At 30.7% G+C, this 20378-nt stretch overlaps 2 protein-coding genes across 3 annotated transcripts; one reads left to right on the forward strand and one right to left on the reverse strand.

The window, feature by feature from the left end:
- Positions 1–941: 941 nt before the first annotated feature.
- Positions 942–5836, forward strand: LOC118043865 (protein MULTIPOLAR SPINDLE 1). Of its 2 annotated transcripts, none has more exons than XM_035051963.2 (10): positions 942–1247; positions 1385–1442; positions 1530–1676; positions 1776–1835; positions 2104–2189; positions 2325–2379; positions 3965–4078; positions 4337–4529; positions 4876–4946; positions 5075–5836. In XM_035051963.2, the coding sequence occupies exons 1-10, from the start codon at positions 987–989 to the stop codon at positions 5359–5361; spliced, it is 1332 nt and encodes a 443-aa protein (XP_034907854.2). In that variant the 5' UTR covers positions 942–986; the 3' UTR covers positions 5362–5836. The 2 variants fall into 2 exon arrangements, with proteins under 2 accessions (XP_034907854.2, XP_034907855.2); XM_035051964.2 differs by having other exon boundaries at positions 944–1247; positions 5177–5836.
- Positions 5837–10600: 4764 nt separating this feature from the next.
- LOC118043863 (UPF0057 membrane protein At4g30660) lies at positions 10601–11186 on the reverse strand. Its single transcript, XM_035051962.2, has 2 exons — positions 10948–11186; positions 10601–10851 (listed from the first exon to the last, which is right to left on the reverse strand). The coding sequence occupies exons 1-2, from the start codon at positions 11035–11037 to the stop codon at positions 10714–10716; spliced, it is 228 nt and encodes a 75-aa protein (XP_034907853.1). The 5' UTR covers positions 11038–11186; the 3' UTR covers positions 10601–10713.
- Positions 11187–20378: the final 9192 nt, after the last annotated feature.

Raw genomic sequence — 20378 nt, forward strand, 5'->3', positions numbered from 1 at the left:
ATAAAAGAGTATTAAGAAGAGGATGTCCTTTTAATTTCAAAGATAGAGTTAAATGATTTTTTACTTTTAAGGATAATAAAATATTTTATCATGTATAACTTGGTAAAAAAAATAATAAGACCCTAGAATGATTATCAAATGACAAATTGATAAAAAATAAAAATACTATTTTATCCTTAAAAGGCATCATTTCAAGAGTATTTTCAAGGGCAAAATCATTATTTCACAATTAAAATTCATAATAAATAAAGGTATATATACAATAAAAACACTATGCATTTTAGCTTTTTCTTTTCATGAGAGTCCACATTAAATTTTAAGAAGTTATTAATTGATTTGATAAATCAAAGTGTGAAATGTTCCGAGAAAACTCTTTATTAGGGTTAAATGTTTTTTTGCTTTTTAAGAGCAACAAAGTTATTTTACTGTATTTATAATGATAAAAAAACAATAAAATCCCTGGACAATTATTAAATGATAAATTGATAAAAAAAAAAAAACTATTTTACTCCTAAAAAGACAATATTTTGGGAGATTATTCAAGGCCAAATTATCTTTTCACCAATAAAATTAGGATAAAAAAAAGATATATATGTAGTAAAAACATTATGTACTTTAGCTTTTCTTTTAATGAGAGTTCACATTAAATTTTAAGAAATTATTAATTTATTTGATATATTATTTATGATAATAAATTCAAGTAAGAACTTGATTTTGATTGATAAATTTATTCTATGTATCTTTATTTAATAAACTAGATTTTTGATTCATACATTAATTGATGTGTCTTTATTTTGTTTGATTTATAATTTTAAACTAATTCATGTAAGAATGTTTTTTCTAAATTCTCTCCAGAAATTCTATTCAAGATTCCAAATTTTGTCAAATGCAAAACAAATCATAAAAAAACATTATATTTTATTAATTTTTTTCTTATGAAAAATAACACGAAACAAACCACTATATAAGCTTCCGCCTCCTATAAAATGAGCAAACTCAACTACAGAGCCGGAGATTCTCCCGCGTTAAGGAATTTTCAAAATACTTCAGAAAGAATGGCCTCTAGCGAACCAGCAACGGACACCAGAACGGCATCATCACCAACAGATGACCAGTCACTGAAGCTCGCCGTTGCAATTTCACTTCTCCGATCAAAACTTCTTCAAAAACAGCCTCCCCCTCCTCCCCCTCCCCCTCCTCCTAGCAATCCTCCTTCAGAAACCGACGTTCTTCGCTGGAAACGAAAGGTTTTTTCATCATCTCTATTCTCTGTTTGGTTCACTATAAAATGCAGACGTTTAAGTCAAAATGAATGCGATTAGGTTTTGAGAAAACAAACAGAGTATAATTGCTCCACTATTGATTTCTATGTTTTTCTTGAAAGGCTAAAGAGCGAAAACAAGAACTTCTTCGACTGAGAGAAGATCTCAGGGAAGCTGAAGGTTCTAGAATATATTTCTCTCTCTCTTTTGGTTTAGGTTCTTGAATTTTTTAATTTTTCTGATGTTCTTTTCTATTTTGTGTTCTAGATGCTTCACAGTGTGATTTGTTTCCTCAAACTGCGTTATGCAAATGCTATTTCTTCGATAATTTGGGGAAATTAAGCCCTAAGCCAGTCGGAGACGGCTCCGATCGCAGATTTAACGATATTCTTCGCCGTCGATTTATTAGACAAGGTCTCATTATGATTGACATACGATTTTCACTCTTAGGTTATTAATTAGTTTCACCAATCAATCAATTCAATAACTTGATTGGATTTTTGAATTTTGCAGTGCGGATAAAAGAAAGAAGGAAGAGAATAAATAATTCAAATATAAAACTACGCTTTTCAGGTAATTGGGCTTATATTGACTCTTTTTTTTACCTCAAATTAGTGGCATTTTGATTCAAATGTGCTTAATTGAGTTAAGTCCTGTTTATTTCTTTCCTTGTTGTTTATCCTTATGATTTTTTCTTCTTTTATTTGTTGCTTAATTTACTTAGATATTCGGAAATTTATGAAAAGAGAAAAATTCAAGTACTTCAGAGCAATGTGGCTGCACATTTAGACCTTTTCTTGTTACATTAATAATGGATGTTTTATTTATTATAAAATGGCAGATATATGCAGCAAAAATGAAGCAGAGCAACTTAGGGCCGCCGTTGATTTTCTTGTGGAGCTTTGTGACACTACTTCGCCAGCAAGAGTGAATTACTTACTATTGTTTGCTGCTTTTATTTTGTTTTGTTTTTTTAATATTCTCACACTAACCATAAGACAACCATGTTACTTGGTTGAGTTATCTTTCATGTTTTGATTCTACATCTGTTAAATTTTGCAGGTAGAGGAGGCTAATTTTGCTAACTGGTCACACCAAGCTGCAGACTTCATTTTAGGTAATCACAGAGTACTTTTAGATCCCATTCCACAAGAAAGTACTAAAAATAATCACAATCAGCATTAGCATCTATTTCAACAGAGTAGTGTTTAATCTCCATGAAATAGCATTTTCTTGAATTTATAAGTACCTTGAATGGCATATTTATGGCTTTAAAATGCTTTTTGATTAGTATATTTTATTTTCTTCACATGAGTATTTGTAATTTTTTGACACTGAGATCAATAGATATTTCTTTTCTTTTCATCGCCCTGACCTTTGATACATGTGGAATAAGCTTAAAACATCTTCAGTTGACTTTTTTTTTTTTGTTATTTTAGGAAGTCACAAAACCTACATATTAGTTCATTAATGATTACTCCATGGAAGTTATATGATTGATCTAGTAGAATATGATAAGTGCAAGGATTTGGGAGGCAAGAACAACGAGAGGAATTTATAGACACCTTTCTGTTTATTTGGAACAAATATGTTGGTATATTAAGATGATTCAAATCCGATTTGAATAACTGTGGAGTGTCCCAATCAGCGTTCTAATGAATTTGAACAAAATTCGACTCAGTTTGCCAGGCAGACCTCCAGATTTGTTATCATATTCAAGAGATTTATTTGGAATTTTGTTTTAGGATTTGGTGTTTGCTCTATTGCAAGTGAAGGAATTGTGATGGAAAATGAATCTACCATCAGTTCCTTATTTCAGGAATGAGTTGGGTGCAATCCCATTGCTGCTGTTATATTGTGTAGATTGGTGATTTTGCTTTTAACTTTCACGAAGGAAAAAATGTGCAAACTGATTGGACATAATGCAGATGCAGATAGAAAGGGAAGTATTCTCGCTGTCTATGCTATAATAGGTATGACACACCTCTAGGATTATAAGATATAACGTGAACTATTTAATGTTCTCAACCTAGTTAAACCTCATAAGTTAAATTGAATGTGTCGACGCCATGAAACATGATGGTATTCTGGCTATATCCTGTATGAACTCATGCAAGCCGTGGGAAAAAGTATCATAGGATGAGGGGAGGAAGAGGTTGGATTTGTCCTCGGCAGCAGTAGCTGTCGATTAATTCAAGTGGAAGTCGCTACAGAGCAAAAGTGGGTTGCAGTGCTGTTAGAGGACATAATATCTCAAATTCTCAATGGATTGATTATTGGTTCTAAATGGTGCTAGTACCTTGAAAATGTTTCAAGTAAGTGATTCAGAGTAGTTAGTGATGGAGAACTTGTAATAAAATAAATAAAAATATGCCTATTTATTTTACTAGCCAATCTCCATCAGATAGGTGCTAGCATTTGTTCAATCAAGTACCAGACGCTATCTGGCATTTGTTCGATTCAGTACAAGAAAGTTTTAGGTTCAAACATTAAAGTTTGAATATTTTCTGCTTTCTGTTTTATTTATGTCTAGTGATGGACCGATAAGCTTTGCGTTGTCAGACTCTTTTCTTTGTACTGTTTCTTCTCATTGATAGATTGGTTAGGAGCCATCATATCTACCCGCAATCACCACTTCTGCTAATTTTCCCCCCTGTTTCTTATGCTATTTTCAGTTTTAATCTTCTCCCTTTCTCTTGTAGCATCATTGAGGAACCTGTTATCAATAGGAAATAACATTGAGCTCATTGAAGGGATTGTCAGTCGCTTAATTGTGCGTTTAGTTAAAAGGATGTGTTCCCCTTCACATGGAGATGGTAAGCATTTGGCTGCCTTTGGAACTTAAGATGTATTAAATCTTAGTAAATACACATGGTATTTAAACAGTAGGAACTTTGATCTTTTTTCAACCTCTCTTTTATTTGAACTAAACTCTTGATTTCTTTGCTAACAAAATTGTAAGAACACAATGTTTTGGTCTGTTCCAATGAGTGATACTATAGGTTGTTTTATATTATTGCAGTTTTGGCTTGTTAATGAGTTCTTCCTGTTAATAACTTGACATGCTATTACAGAGTCACGTCAAACTGACACTGACACCCAGCTCTATATTCAACAATTGATCCGCAAGCTTGGATGTGAACCTCACATTGGGCAGCGAGCAATACTTTCAGTTTCTCAAAGAATTTCCATGGTAGCAGAAAATTTGCTATTCTTGGATCCATTCGATGAGGCCTTTTCAAACATGCATGAGTGCTTGTTCATTATGTAAGTAATCTATGGTAAGATTCACAATCATGATCATCAATTCCATCCCTAAACCTAACCCTTTTTTCAAAACTAAGCCCATTGAAAGGCCAAAGCCTGTTAATTTAAGTTTGGAAACAGCATATTATCATGAGATGCTAATCCGTGCATATTTCTACTGGCTCAACTTATCCATTATATCTTATCATCAGACATGTCTTTGAGGATAATATACGAGCTCATTTTGAGTTGTACTTTCATTACTATGGAAATGCCATATTGGTTCTTCCATATAGAACTCAGATGCAAGTATGGTTTTATTTATCCTATGATTACCATTATTATTTTAACTTTTTGTGGATGACAGGATCCAGCTTATCGAGTTTTTGATATCAGACTACTTGTTAACTTGGTCGAGGGACGAGGGCTTTGACCATGGTATGTATCCTTACAGCACTGGTGTTTGTTGATTAAACTTTCCTGTTCATTTCGCACTCTGGTTTCATGCTAGCTTTTTTACAATTAATATTTCTCTAAAGCTGGATCTGAATTTAATATATTCTCAGCATTGAACATTGTTAGTATACTCCTCTTTATTGGGTTCGAGATCAAACTTTATAAGCAGGCATCAGAAACCATACACATGACATCCGATAGTTTCATTGCAGTTCTGTTTGAAGAGTGGGTGACCTCAGTTCTCCATGCTCGTAAAGCATTAGAACTTCTTGAGAGCAGAAATGGGCTTTATGTTTTGTACATGGATCGAGTCACAGGTGAACTGGCTAAACATGTGGGCCAGGTTTCATCATCTCAGAAACTCAGCCAAGATATTCTTGACAATTTATTCTGCTGACGAAAGCGTGAATTATTCAAGATATTCTTTAAGGAGTATGCTTAACGACAGACTAGGAAGCCCCTTGCCTATCTAAGATCCAAATAAAGCCGACTTCTGGAAGCATTGTATTTGAACAGATAGATGGAAAGATTTTATGCAATTAAGAATTATCTTCCACTTTCGGCGCTGTCGTGGTTTCTTGACATTGCACCACTGCCTGGGTAGTCAATATTTGACACCAGCATCAGTGATAATCCTCCATCCTAGCTTCTTTTCGAGTCTAGTCTGCGTAGGTCATCGGGGCATTTCATTCACCCTTTGGATTTTATTGGTCGGGGTATCCTGTAGAAACTTCGAAGCTAGGGCTTAGGATAAAGAGGTCTTAGCTTAATTTCTCTCCTGACATGTGATCTATGATCCTGTTCTGCCTTTTCTGATCATGAAATCAAACGAAGTAAAACCATTCTCTTCCATGTTCCCTCTTCTTTCTGGAAAGTGTAGGCTGTATTTCTTTCTTGTAAAGTAGCTTTTAAAAAATTATTTTTTAAATTTTATTGTGTTTATTTGTTATTAGAAAAGTTGGTCATCAGAAAACATTTTTAGATTAATGAAACACACTTTTCAATTAAAAGAAAACTTAACTTGGTTTTTAGAAAAGTGTTTTCCTTTTATTTTGGACGAAAAACACTTTCCGGAAGTTGTGAAAAATTTAGAAATGTTATATTATTTGTTGATTATATTAAATTTGATTCTCAAACTTTTAATTGTTATTTATTTTATTTGAAATAATTTATAAAATATTAATTATTATTATTTTAATTTCTTCATCTTTCAATTTTTTTTATTTTTTAGATTTGATTTCTATTATTTTAATTATTATTTATTTTATTTGAGATAATTTATGAAATTATATTGTTTTTAATTTTATTTTTATTAAACTTTTTAATTTGTAAGATTTGTTACTTGTTATTTTAATAAATTTAAGAAAAATAAAATATTAATAAGTTATCTTCCAGTTTATTTTTCATGACATAACTAAATACTGAAAAATATTTTTCAACTTATTTTTTATTATACTATCAAATATTAGAAAATATTTTTTTAAAATTTATTTTTTAAAAAATTTATATTTAAACAAAAAGTTTATTTTCCAGCAACAAATGAGGTTAAAAACCGTCTATCCTTATTCTCTTACTACTGGTATCGACCTGCTGGGCTGTTGTCGGTATCTTTCCACCGGCATCCGCGTGCAGCGGCACTTTACAAGTCGGCAGAAGCTAATCCGATTGTCATAATATTGGGCCCACCTCAACCACCAAAACTTGTTAATTACTTGAGGAGATATTTTAATGACCATCCTCTATAATATCTCCTCCTTAATTACATAGTTCGTAGCAACAGACATCATAGCTACTTTTGCTCAGAAGACATGACTCAAATCACACATGTATTCACTCTCCTGCTCTTCAGCCTCCTCTTGCTATCTCAATCCCTTCCAGGTTCGGCTGTCGGCAGGCAATTGGATAGAGCTCTTACCAAGTCCCAGCTGCCTCAGGGAAGACAAAATGACGTGATCAGTGCATTGCGGGGTCGGAAGCTAGGAGTTTACATCAGAAAAAAGGCCCGTGGCTATCCACGCACTCGTCGCAAATCATCTGCTATCCGAACCCGAGTTCCTTCCAGCCATGTGATTGGTTCTGTTTTTGCCTTGCTCGGTTTCTTCCTGCTCTAAGTCTTGGCATGATGGTTTATCGTCCAATTTGGTGAAGTTGATTATTCAATGATCCTCATATCGTGGCTTTACACCAAGTGGTGCTTTTACCATATGTGAAAAAAGATGTCTATTTTTTAATGTTTGCGTGTGCCTTGTGTTTTATGTAGATTAACACAACTCAAAGTGTATTTGCATAGACAGAGAAGCTGGTAAGTAATAGGGAGTTGCTTTTACAAGTACCTGGGCTGCTATTTTTCTTCAGCCATGCAGTGAATAAAATATTGCTTTTGCTCAAAATTGTATTTTCTTGTGTAAAACAACGTGACAATGTTTTTAAGAAAATAAAATATTAGCCTATGTTTTGCGTATCAGGCTTAGCGGTTTGCCTTTGAGCTTTGGCTAACCACCTTTTTTATTTTATATTTTTTTATTAGCAGTATATGATATTAATGTTAGCATGGGGCCTGGTATTAATACTCATCATCTTGTTTTGGACAAATATGCAAATCTTGGGGTCTAAGTCACCCTTCTCCTTTAGCATTGAGTGTGACATTAGCGGATAGGATAAGAAACCGTCTAATCAGCCTTAGTATGATGAAAGCTAAGCTCCTCTTGTTTTTAAATATATTTATAGAACACACGCACACATGCTAGTAGCTTTAACGTGTCCAGCAAGATGATAAGCTTTCCTGTTTGAATAATACAGTGGAAATATGATACAAAGTTGTAGAATACAGCAAAGACTACTGTTATATTGGGTTTTTAAAATCGCAGTGGATTGTGTTTTTGAAAAATTTTAAATTATTTTTTTTATATTTTTGAATTATTTTAACATGTTAATTTAAAAAATATTATTTTAATATATTTTTAAATAAATAATAATAATACTTTAAAAAATATCTACTATAATTCAAAATGCATTCCAAAAACACAGGCACTTAGATGTATTATGATATTTCACCCTTGGCCGAGGTCTTTTCTATTACTTGATATTTGTTCAAAAGATAAATATAAAAAATGTTTAATTTTTCCTACCAAGAAAGTATGGCCGAACCACATCCTTATCGATTAGGATGGCCCCACCACGACTGAGTTTTTGGCTCAACTGTCAAACACAGGCATAGGATTTACATATAATATTTTCTCAACACCTTTCTTCACTGATTTTCAAAGCCAGCTACAATCGATCATTCTTCATGTTCAGGAACTGGGCCCCATCAAGTCCCTCTAGATGCATTAATTTTTCTCGAATTGCTTCTATACCACATGGCATGTGAAGTCAGCCATCAAATTTGCAAACTATCCCACGATGGCTTCCATGGAACTGTTATTTGCTTTGTCCAAAATATCACATGCTTTGATACCATTTGTCATGTGGATTAATTTCTTGTCCAGATTTCAACTCCGATGTTCCAGTTCAACTCCCATAAGAGCCCTTCCTTTCTTTATCAATTCACTCTTGTTTTCCTAACAACTAACTGATTCCCTTACCAAGAGGTCTTTACTACACTCTCTTTAATTGCAAGCAAGCAAAACTACACAAGGAGAAAGGAAGAACATGCGTAGAATTAAGCACAATAATTTATAGGCAATAAACCAGCTTGTGTATATCTCAATTAATTTTATGAGTCTTAAAATTAACGATCATATGAGTTTTTAGTAGTCATTATATAAGCATTTACAAGACTTGAATATGAGACTACAGAAAAAATAAATCTTTTAGTTTTAAACTCTTATCGCTGCCACTTTCTACATGGTTTTATTAACTCTTAGCAAACAAACATTACGTGGACTGTCCACTGTCTGCCCAATAATGTGTTTTTTTTTTAGTAATTTGAGGTGTCCGGACCAGCTTACACGCACCACGACTAATCCCCGTAATCCAGCCAGCGCATACTTAGCATATTCCTCGTAACAGCATAATACACGGCTGCTCTTTATTTGCAGGAATCGAATGCCAAATGCTGCTAAGAAGGGCTAGAATTGTCGTCCATCTTGAACGACTCATCCATGGCAAGATCAGGAGCCAGTACCCTGGAGAGGACGTGGAGTCGGTGTCGATAATTTTGACAAGGAAGGATAAACAAATGTTGGAGAGAAGATTTATATGCACTCATTTTCATGCTTGACATATTCACCTGGTTATCTTATTAAATATCATTAGTGTTTTTTAGTTAGAGGCGAGGTGAGGAGAGGGTATTGAGTGATAAATTAGGTTGAAAGGATTTATTTGTTAAAAAGGATAGAATTTATTTTTTAGAAAAAATAAAGTTAGAATAATAAATTACTATGAAAAAGAAATTATAAAGTTATTTAGTTCCCCCTCCATTACCGGGGTGAGACTTGAAGGAGAATGAAGATTGAAAATATTTTCCTGAACATGTTATTAATCCTCTCTTCTCCATTAAAAATAATCTTCCCCAACAAAATTAAAATACCATTAACCCTTCCCTTCCTCTCCAATCTCTTATTTCCCAAACAAATTGTAAGGAAACAAGGAATCTGCTCAAGTCTAAACAACTTGCTGGGGATGGCCAACAATTTATCACATTATATCAAGCTGTTGCTCTCTCTTTACTCTCAGCCATTTATGTCCCACAAGACTAGATAGATAAAGGAGCAGAGAAAATGAAAAGGTTTCGCCAAGAAAATGTTTCAAAGAGATCTCAGATCATATGATATGATGATTACTTCATTACAGAATTGGGAAAAAACAACCTTGCTCGCACCTGAAAAACTCAAGCAGAACCTATCTAATGATTTTGTTATTGTTATTCTGCAACCTAAGGCAGGGTTATGGAGAAGCATGAAGAACTAGAGAAGAGGCATGAGGTTGCCGCAGCATAACAATACAGAAATCCAACATTGGATTAACTACTACAAGAAAACTTTCCTAGGCAAGAATTCAAGGTGATCTTATAGATCATTCAACAAATTTTTTTATAAACAAAGATGATATGCTCTGATTGCCTGCTAAATGGCTTCATTCCAGTTAACTAACCATTCTCTCTCTAGCCCAACCCATAACTGCTAAATGGCTTCATTCCAGTTAACTAACCATTCTCTCTCTAGCCCAACCCATAAAGAAGACTCAACAATCTTATTTTCCAGGGCTCCCAGTTCAGGCAACTCATTCTTCGCAACAATTTATGCCTCTAAACCTGAACTAAAATCCATGAACATGGGCTGCGGATTAATAAAAATGTCTAACATGTGAATGAAAGAACTAGGGAAGAAGAACTTCATGGCTAGAGATATGAACAAATGAATCCAAATCGGAAAGTAGACTGCTCATATCGATCAAAAAAATAAGTAAACAGCAAACCGCAAATCCCTGTTACAGCCTACTCTGTTTGTCTGAAGATGGCTAAAATACTTAACAATCAAAAAGTCTCAAGAGAAGGCTATTTTGCGAGATTGAGAAAATTAAGATGCTAAGAGGTGAGAAGCCAGTAAAAAGTATAATCATGAACACTCAATAAACAAACTATCTCCGATGAAATCAATCGAAAACCCACAACACCAAATCACAAGAAAAAAACATTTGGAAAATTAAGAGCATTTCCATTAAAAGAAACGTAGTTTAAACACAACATACAAATTCCATTGAGGAAATGGCGTTCTACAAAACGAAAGGGACTCGTTACCGATCACTGCTACGCCGGGGCATAAAGTGGACGCCTGTACTCATCAAAATACTCATTGCGATCGATAAACACAATAGCATAGAGAGCATAAATTATTCCAGGAACGTAGCCTAAAATAGTCAGTAACAAGCAAATGCAAAATTCCACCTGCAGAAATAATAATAATAATAAATAGTTATCAACAATATTAAATTTCTTGGATCTAAAAAGAATACAACAGAGAAGAGAAAGGGAGAGGCGTACACTGCAGCAGCCATGCCTGAAGCAAACACCGAGAGGAGGGAGCAAGATGGCGATGAGGATTTCGCAGCAGATCTCACAACGACTTGGCATTTTCTCTCGCTACAAAGGCTGATGATACAACTGCAAGATTAAAATCCAAAAGTATTTAGGGTTCTTAATGGAGAAGAAAACAAACATGGGACCTCGTATTAAATTGGGAATTCAAGGACGGTGGATCACAAATTAATTAAAGGACAACTACTTTCTATATATTATAAATTATGTCTAACATGTTATTCATAAGAGATCCATATCTCAATGCATCACATGTTCTTTTAATTTTATAAAGATTTTATGTGTTTTAAGATTTATGTTAAACATCAAATATTTTAATCTTGATAATATATTTCATTTGGATTTAGTGTTATAAAAAGTACAAAAAATCTTATTTTTTTTATCAAATATTAACCACCTTGATCCAACCAAACTTTATTAATACTTATTTCAATATTTATTTTAATTTTATTATAGTTTATATTGATCCTGAGTGCATTAGATTCATGTATATATAAACCATTCGTATAATTATTGGATTCATAAAAGCATCATTATTATAAAAGAATAATATTTGTGCTCAATAATAAATATAAATCCATTTAATACTAAATAAAATGAAAATAATATCTTAAAATAATGAACAAATTAAAAATTATAAATTTATAGTATTAACCTATTAAGCAAAACAAAATAACTAGTTCATATAACTAATGCAACAACATTTGCTTCTTTACTGCGTTATAAGTCCACTTTGCCTTCAAATAATCTTCTATTTATTTTAGTTCATATATGCAATTACAAATGTTAAAATCATTTTCGATATCCGATACCTAAGAACTACAATGCAAAGTAGTAAGATGGGTTTTCAATTATAAACATATCTAAAGTAAAAGCTTTATTAAACTTATTTACCTTTATAGTTGTAAGGTATTCTTTACAATTCCTCCTCTAATGTTCTCCCTTGCCACAATAATAACAAATGTCTTTATCTTTCTTGATGCCCCTAGTAGGTTTGTTTGCTTTAGAGACAACACTCTTATTCTTCTTATCCTTTTTATTAGACATTTTAGAAGACTGAACTAGAAGGACTGTGCTTTTTTCTTTTTTAAAGACCCCTTCAGTCTAAAGCAATTCTGATAATGTACTATCCAACTTGTTCATGTGATGGTTTATAATGAATTGTGAAAAGTTTCGGGGTAATGACTACAAGATCAAGTCAACATTTAACTCATGGTCTATGAAAAAAACCAATTGGCCCAATCAATATAGTCAATCATTTTCAAAACATAGATGTTCATTGAAGAACTCTTTCTCATCTTCCAACAGAACAATTCCTTAGAGGTCTCATACCTTTTAGTTCTACTGGCCTTATTAAACAATTATTTGTGATGCATAATCATAGTATGGGTATCAATATTTTCATGTTGTCTTTGTAGTTCATGTGACATACTGGCTACCATCACACATACAATCTGTTGATTGTCATTAATATGACGTTGATGTTCATTTCTAACTTTTTCTTTAGCATCCTAACAGGGGCATTTAGAATTGAATTTTCTAGAACATACCTTTTTTCTTGCTTCAGATCAATTCTCACATTTTGATGTCAATCCAAGAAATTTGGTTTAGTAATACGTTACTACTCATTTTGATCTACCAACCAATTTATATAAAGATAGAGAGTATTAGTTCCATGCATATATATTTAAATTTCAAATTTAGATAAGGTCTTCAATTTTAATTTGGTATCTCATTATTTTTTTTGCAAATTAATAGCTCTTCCTATTAATTTGAAAAATCTCGCTTAGATATTTCTAGCGGGCAAGGATTTAGTTTTTAATGTTAACAAAAAAATATAATCAAGTAATACTTAATTACATCATCCCAGTTTAATTTCTAACTTATGGTTCTTAATGTATGTGACTCATTTGGTTCCTAATATGTTAGTCTAAATATAAATTATAATTTTAATTAAATAGAATAAAATAAATTAAACAATTTAATTTATTATCAATTCAATAATTGATTAATTTTTATTTGGAGATCAGGTGCATCATCTAGAAACTTGTCATGATGTTTAAAATATTAGAAAGGTTATTAATGATTTAACTTAACCTTTCAGTGACCGGTTTCTTACTATAATTAATATCATTTCATCAATAATGTTTTAATTTAACATTAAAGCATGAAATATGCTTGCCATGTAAAATCATGTTTGTTATCTACATAATAGTCATTGATCATTTGAATAAGATTTGAAACTCCTTTTATATCTCATTCTACATTGACCAATGATTTCTTAGTAAATGTTATTTAAGAAAAGATGAAACATTTTTCCTAATTCATCTAGGGTGGTGAATCATTTTTTAATCACTTAAGTATCTTTATATAATTCATGTTATACCCAATGTTTGTCACCTCGTTACCTCAATTAAAATAACATGTAACATGATTAAAGCATAACATTCTCTATATAGAGATAACTTAGTGATCTTAAGTTTAAGAATCACTTACACAACCGTCACGTGAACCTTTCCATAGACATATGTGATTTCTCCATATGAAATTTTTATGCGAGTCAGTTCAGTGTACATGTCTTATAATAAGCACCTACATAATAGTTTTAGGTATCTCTTATACCTCAGTTTATAAGAACAATTGCTTTTTTTTATAAAAGGAAGAACATAATATGTATTAGTCTCTACATGTATAATGAATATCTAGTATCTAAGAGAGCTCCAACCAAGAATATTTTAGTAACAATACTTTGTTGCAATGTGAATTGACATGATTAAAAGATTAATGTCTTATCCCAAGTGGAGGAGTGTCGAAGTAATAAATAACCCGGCAAGACTAGGGTCGAACTACAAGAAGGTTAACTATATAATAATAATAATAATAATAATAATAATAATAATAATAATAATAAGTTAAAGAGGACTTTGAGATGTAAGATTAATGTGAGGATTAAACAATAATAAAACAAATGTCAAGGTTAGAGGATCCACCAATGGTATTTCAAATAAGTATAATATAAACTCTTTTTATTACTCAACTGGAAACCACACACAAAAAAGGTTCCAATTGGATAATTTGTCATTAATAGCTCATTATAAATTTTTAACATGATCATATTAATTATCTTATTTTAGTAACATCATATTTTTAATTATTGTCAGGAATTCATGATGCTAACTTATGTTAACAACAAATCAAGTTCCTTTCATAGCATATGTGTAGGTTATACCATAGGGTTGGCTATGAAAGTGCTAAGTATTTGTTGTACCAAGAGTTATACAACACAAATCTAGATTAACCATTTAATAAGCAAGGTATTAAGAATTGATAAGATAAAAAGATAAGACATGTTAATAACAAACTTTATTGGATATAAACATTAAAGTCCATGTTGAGTTTATATTATACATATTTTAACACCATTAGTAAAACCTTTTCATCTTAACATAATAAACTTAGCTAAACATAAAGAAACTAGATAAGAACATAATTATGATAAAAAGCATAAACAACAGATTAATGAAAGCAAAACTTAAACATTATAAAAATACAAAGAAAGAAGCAAGAATAGAATCTTGATTTGAAAACCAAAATGCCTAAATGCATGACAAATGTCTCCTTTTATACGCTAAAATTTTAAACTATTGATTTAATGACTAATTGTTGAGTGAGTGACCACCTTTTGACTTGGTAATAATCATTACTTTTTTTCTACAGAAAACGTCATTGCTAACATCAGAATTTGAATAGATAGACTCATGAGGTCATTTAGACTTCTAGAACTCGAGATATAGGCTGAACATTGAATAATATATGGACTGTAGGATAAATTCAGACTTTCAAATGGCAGAATTGAGTCTTGGACTCTTTATGAAAGTTTTAGGCCCATGTATTAACTTTTTAGCCATATAAACCAAATTGAAATCCAAGATCTACAACTCTAGATATGACCTAATGACTGGACTGTGTTTCAATTTGAATTGAATCAGCATCTGTTTTCTAAGCTTAACATTTTCTTTGTCCTTTCACTTTCAATAGTTAATCACATCAATCAATCATTTGAATTGTGAGATATGCCTGAATTTAAAATGAGCATTTACCATAAATTAAAGCTATCTTATATTATTAGACTTATTATTATAAAACATGCTCTAGTTAAAGAGTTATGGAAACTTCAAGTGCAAAATAAATGCACTCTTAGTGACAAAAAAAAGTAAAAAAGTAACATAATTTAGCAAAAACAACAACAAAAATTTGAGACCCGATCTACTTTTCTTAGAAAGATGACAAGAAAAATACAATCCAATGAAATTCCTTGTCAAATAAAACTCATTGAAGCTAAAATTGATTGTTTTGGCGAAAAAAATGTAGTTAATAAACAACCTTTTTTTTCCCTCACATGTTTTCTAGCAAGTTTCTTGCTCATCTCTTAAACTTGGGGACCACAATGTGAACAAAATAAAATTTTTGTATAAAAAACTAAAATTAAAGGGATTAAAATGTAATAAAAAAATTACAGACTACAATGTGAACAAAATATATTTTATGGATAAAAAGCTAAAATTAAATAGATCAAAATGTATGTCAATGAAGATTGCAAGGGTAAAAGTGCACTTTATCGCGTGAATTCAAGAAATGGCATATGGAAGTTGTTTAGTTTTCATTTTGGTCCTATTTCTTTTAATTTTATCTTTATACTATAAATTGAAGCTTAATATAACTAATTAAGCCTTCAACAAAGTTCAGAAATCTTATTGAAACCTTTAATCCTCAATCAAATGTCAATGTAAAAGACTATCAATTAAAAAACATAATAAACATCGCATGAAAGAATGCAATCAAGAAAAAAATATCTAAAATAAAAAATATTTACACAATGTAATCCATAATAAATTGTGATAGTATGGCACAACAACACTCGTTAGCATTAAAAATATGACACCAATTATTTTCCTTTGTAATTGTAATATATATATATATATATATATATATATATATATGTGTGTGTGTGTGTGTGTGTGTGTGTGTGTGTGTGTGTGTGTGTGTGTAGAATGCTTTCATTGTGTACATTTTCGGAAGAGTAAACATAAGCGATGGGCATGAGGAAGCAAGTTCATTTTCAATGGTGAATAAATGTTTACCAAATCCAAAATTGAAAGTATATCTCATATCTGTTGGTATGATTATGCACAGAGATTCATTGGAAGTTGAGCACTAAAGAGTGATTGTTTATTAGATAGTTTTTGTGGTTGTGGTTTAAAAAAAGTAAAGTGTCATTTGTTTACGCGGCTGTGGAAGCGTTTCAAATAAAACGCAGCTCTTGCATGTTTAGTAAAGAAAAAAAGGGTTTTACTATTCATAGGCCCCGCCTTTTACTGCATTTTGGAAAGCAAGGTCAATCAAAGCAGCTTCCCACTACTTTTGTTGCAATTGTGTTACAACACAATAAACAATGGCGTGCCTTGCAGAAACACAGAGGAAGTATTCAACCAGCTCTTGTTTTTTCCCCTTCCCCTTCACCTTCTCCTTCTTTTTCTTCTTCTTCTTCGGCACTATGTCTCCACTATTTTGCAATATGAACAATGGAGACATGGTCTTCTCCTTCTCCTTCTCCTTCTCCTTCTCCTTCTTCTTCTGCACCATGTCTCCACTATTCTGCTATGTGAATGGTGGAGAGCAACTCCATTGTTAATGGGTCTAACCGGGTCCAGTCCAAACCTAAATGCATTGAACTGAGTGTGACCCAGTAAAATAAAAAAAATCCGAAAAAGTTTCTCAAATATTGTGTTTTATTTGAAAAACTAATTTTTAACATGATTCAATGGCACTACATAATTACATTTGAAGGAGATCGTATGATGGTGTAGTAATTGCAGAATTTGATCGTAATCCCAATTTTATTCCTCGTGATATTTTACATGATATTGTTGCACGTTAAGGAAACCATGGAAACTGTAATCCTTATTGAATAGATTTCATATGTGATGAAATTGAACATAGTTTAATGCAACAATAAAAAATATTTTATATAAAGTATTGTTTATTTTATGATGTAATAGCATTAGTTAAATCGTTAATATTTCAATTAAAAACCATCAATATTAATATATGTTTTTTTTAATTATTTTATAACCTTAATTTGAAAAGTATTTTTTTAACTAAACACATTAAACTATTTTTTGTTCAATCTCAATTTCAACCACGGTTTTAACTAAACATATATTTTTCTAAACCAATCTCAACTAAAAATACTTTTTATAAAACAACTTTTTTTAAATCACAACCACAATAGCTACCACAATACCAAATACACTGAAAAAAAGTGTGGTTAGTTGGATTTAGATACGTGTTTGGTAAAAATTGTGGTTGAGCTTTATGTGTAGCAAAAAACATGTATAAAATGTTTGGTTGTGGTTGCTTTTTAATAGTGTTTTTTACTTAGAAATACATCAAAATAATTTTTTATTTTTTTAAAAATTATTTTTGATATTAGCGCGTCAAAATGATCTGAAAATGAAAAAAATAATTTGAAGTAAATAAAAAAAATTTTAAATTAAAATAAAAATACTTTTGAAAACGCAAAAACAAATAGAGTTTTACAAAACATAGTTAAGAAAACATGTAAAAATTGCTTCATAAAAATTGCATCTCAAACTCAATATTTTTGTGGGCTCCACAGTCTAAAACGTAGTTTGGTGTTTACCAAACACCTAATTGTGTTTTTTACACCACAAACACAAAAGCTACAACTAAACAAACAGACCCTAAATATTTAAGAGTTGGATAATTTTAAAAATAAAAAAAGTATTTTTATAAATAAAAATTATTTTTAACTACTACTACCATAATAAATACTTTTTATAGATAATTTTCTTTGAAAAAATCTTTGAAGGTGCTTATGACTTCAATGCAAGGTTGTCAATTCCATTCCGTTCCGCCCAGAATGGCCGAAACATTCCATACCAATTCAAAAAACGGAACAAATTTCATCTTATTTTAAATCTCGGTCCGTTCCGGATTTTTCGGCAAAATTCCGCCTGAAACGTTCCGGTTTCATTCCACATGTTCCGTTCCACTCTTGAAAAGCCATTGAATCAAATTGAACCTTGCTTAATTTCATTAATTAAACCACCTGATTATAAAAAACTTTTTTCATTACTATTTTCAATAGCTATGATATTAATAATAATATTGAAAATTATTATTACTATTTTCATTAACAATGATATTAATTTTTTAAAATTAGATTTATCACTAATATATATGGTTTATATTCATGTTTTTTTTTCATGTTTATACTTTGTAGGAATTTGAGCAAAACAAGAGATACTTTAGATTTCATTAGCCACTTGATAACATTGACCTAACTTTATATTTAAAATATTTTTGTTAAAACATTTTACTTTCATAATATTTTGATATTTTGTTTAAGTTGAATTACTTTAAGTTAAAGATCTATTTAATCTTAACTATTTAGAAATATTTTAAATTTTAAAATTATATTTGTTTGGCATTGTATTTGTATTGCATAATTTATAATTAATTTATCTTGAATTTAAATTACGTTTGTTGAATATATATATGTGTGTGTGAACAGTACAACCCCAAAACGGCACATCGAAACACTTCAAAACTGAAATATTTTATTTTAATTGAAAAAACAAAACACCTATCAAAACAGAATTGATAACCTTCCTTCTCGCTTCAATGTACTCTTATTTTTCCGGGACTGGACTGAAATATAACACGTGTTGACTTCTTGGTCGTGTCACATTCAAAGGTGAAAGATAGCACGTCTTATCTCCTACGAACGCTGTCCACCATCTCTGTACTCATTGACCATTCATATCACGCCACATCAATTCCACACGTTTTTTACTTCGGTCTACTATGCACTGCACTTTATTTTAATATTTTAATAACTCGTGCGTTCAGTAATTTTCTTTTTGTTACTGCGTTCCAGCTTCTTTTTTAGAATTATTTAATTTTTTTTAAAAAATTAAATTTAATAATTTTTAATATTTTATTATTGTGTTGATGAATTTATTCATACAGCAAAGAAAGTCTTAAAGTTACTCATTAATTTTTTATGCAATGTTTTCCTTTTTTTTTTTTTTAAATAAATAGTTAATTTATACATTAACAAGTATTATTTTAAAAAATCAAATACAAGAGAATTTTTTTAATAAAAGTCTCAAATATTTATTTTTTTAAGAAAATATTTGACAGTGTTAAAATATTTGACAGTATTTTTTCAAAATTTAAAATTATTTTTCATGTTTTTAAATTATTTTATATATTAATATTAAAAATAAATTTTAAAATTAAAAAAATATTATTTTAATATATTTCTAAATAAAAAATACTATAAAATATAACTTTTAATAAACTACTAAAAAATCACCAAGTAGCGGATTAGAAATCACCAATTAGTGGATTAGTGAAATCAACTTATGTACATTTTTTAATAATAAAAAATATAGTTAAATGAATCAAAATTTAAAAGAAAAATTGTTGATCGAATTAATGTCAATCTCAATTTTTCTTTTTTTAAAGAAAACACGTCATGAACAGGTTTTGAATTGACAAGTCAACACGTCAATACAATAATGATTAAAGTACAATGATTGTTTAGAAGGGCAACAGTAATACGAGGCTTCACGAATTGAATTTTTATCCATGTTAATTTTAAAAATTTCTCACGCCAAAGTCCAAACAAAGCACTATCTGCCCAAAACATTTTTACCTTTCTTTTTATTTGTTTATTTTTATTATCACCATTCTATTTAGAAATTGATTGTTTTTATGATTATTTTTATTTCTAAAATAAATCACAGAAACATAATTTTTAATAAAATATAAAATGTTAATTACTGTGCATGAGACCCATTATCATTTACATTTTGACCGTAGGTTACTCGAAAGCAAATATAATCTCCTTCTCCCCGTATTGTGTCTATGCAAAATGAATTAATTCAGTCTGCGGAACAGTGGAGAACATCTTTATTATTCATTTAATTACTGTGTGTGGAACCCACTATCATTTAATGATGGAACACAAGGTTGTTAAAATCGCGATTCAACGATTTTACGAGTCAATATAGACTAAACATGCTAAATCATTCATAAAACTCGAAAAATAGGTTAAATCAGGTTAAAGTTGGGTAAAATCGTTAAAATCAAGTGAAATCATGCAAAAACACGATTTTACCACCAATTTTATGCTTTCAGCATAAAACAATAATTATGAGTCATTGTTCCCTCCAGCTCTATGTGTTAAGTGATTATTAGCCTGTTACACAATTCAAAGTACACACATAGAATAAAAGTAAAAAATAACACGTTGTTTCTTCAATTTTCACAGGAAAAAATCAAAA

This window comes from Populus alba, chromosome 6 (genome assembly GCF_005239225.2).
Source record: "Populus alba chromosome 6, ASM523922v2, whole genome shotgun sequence".
NCBI lineage: Eukaryota > Viridiplantae > Streptophyta > Magnoliopsida > Malpighiales > Salicaceae > Populus > Populus alba.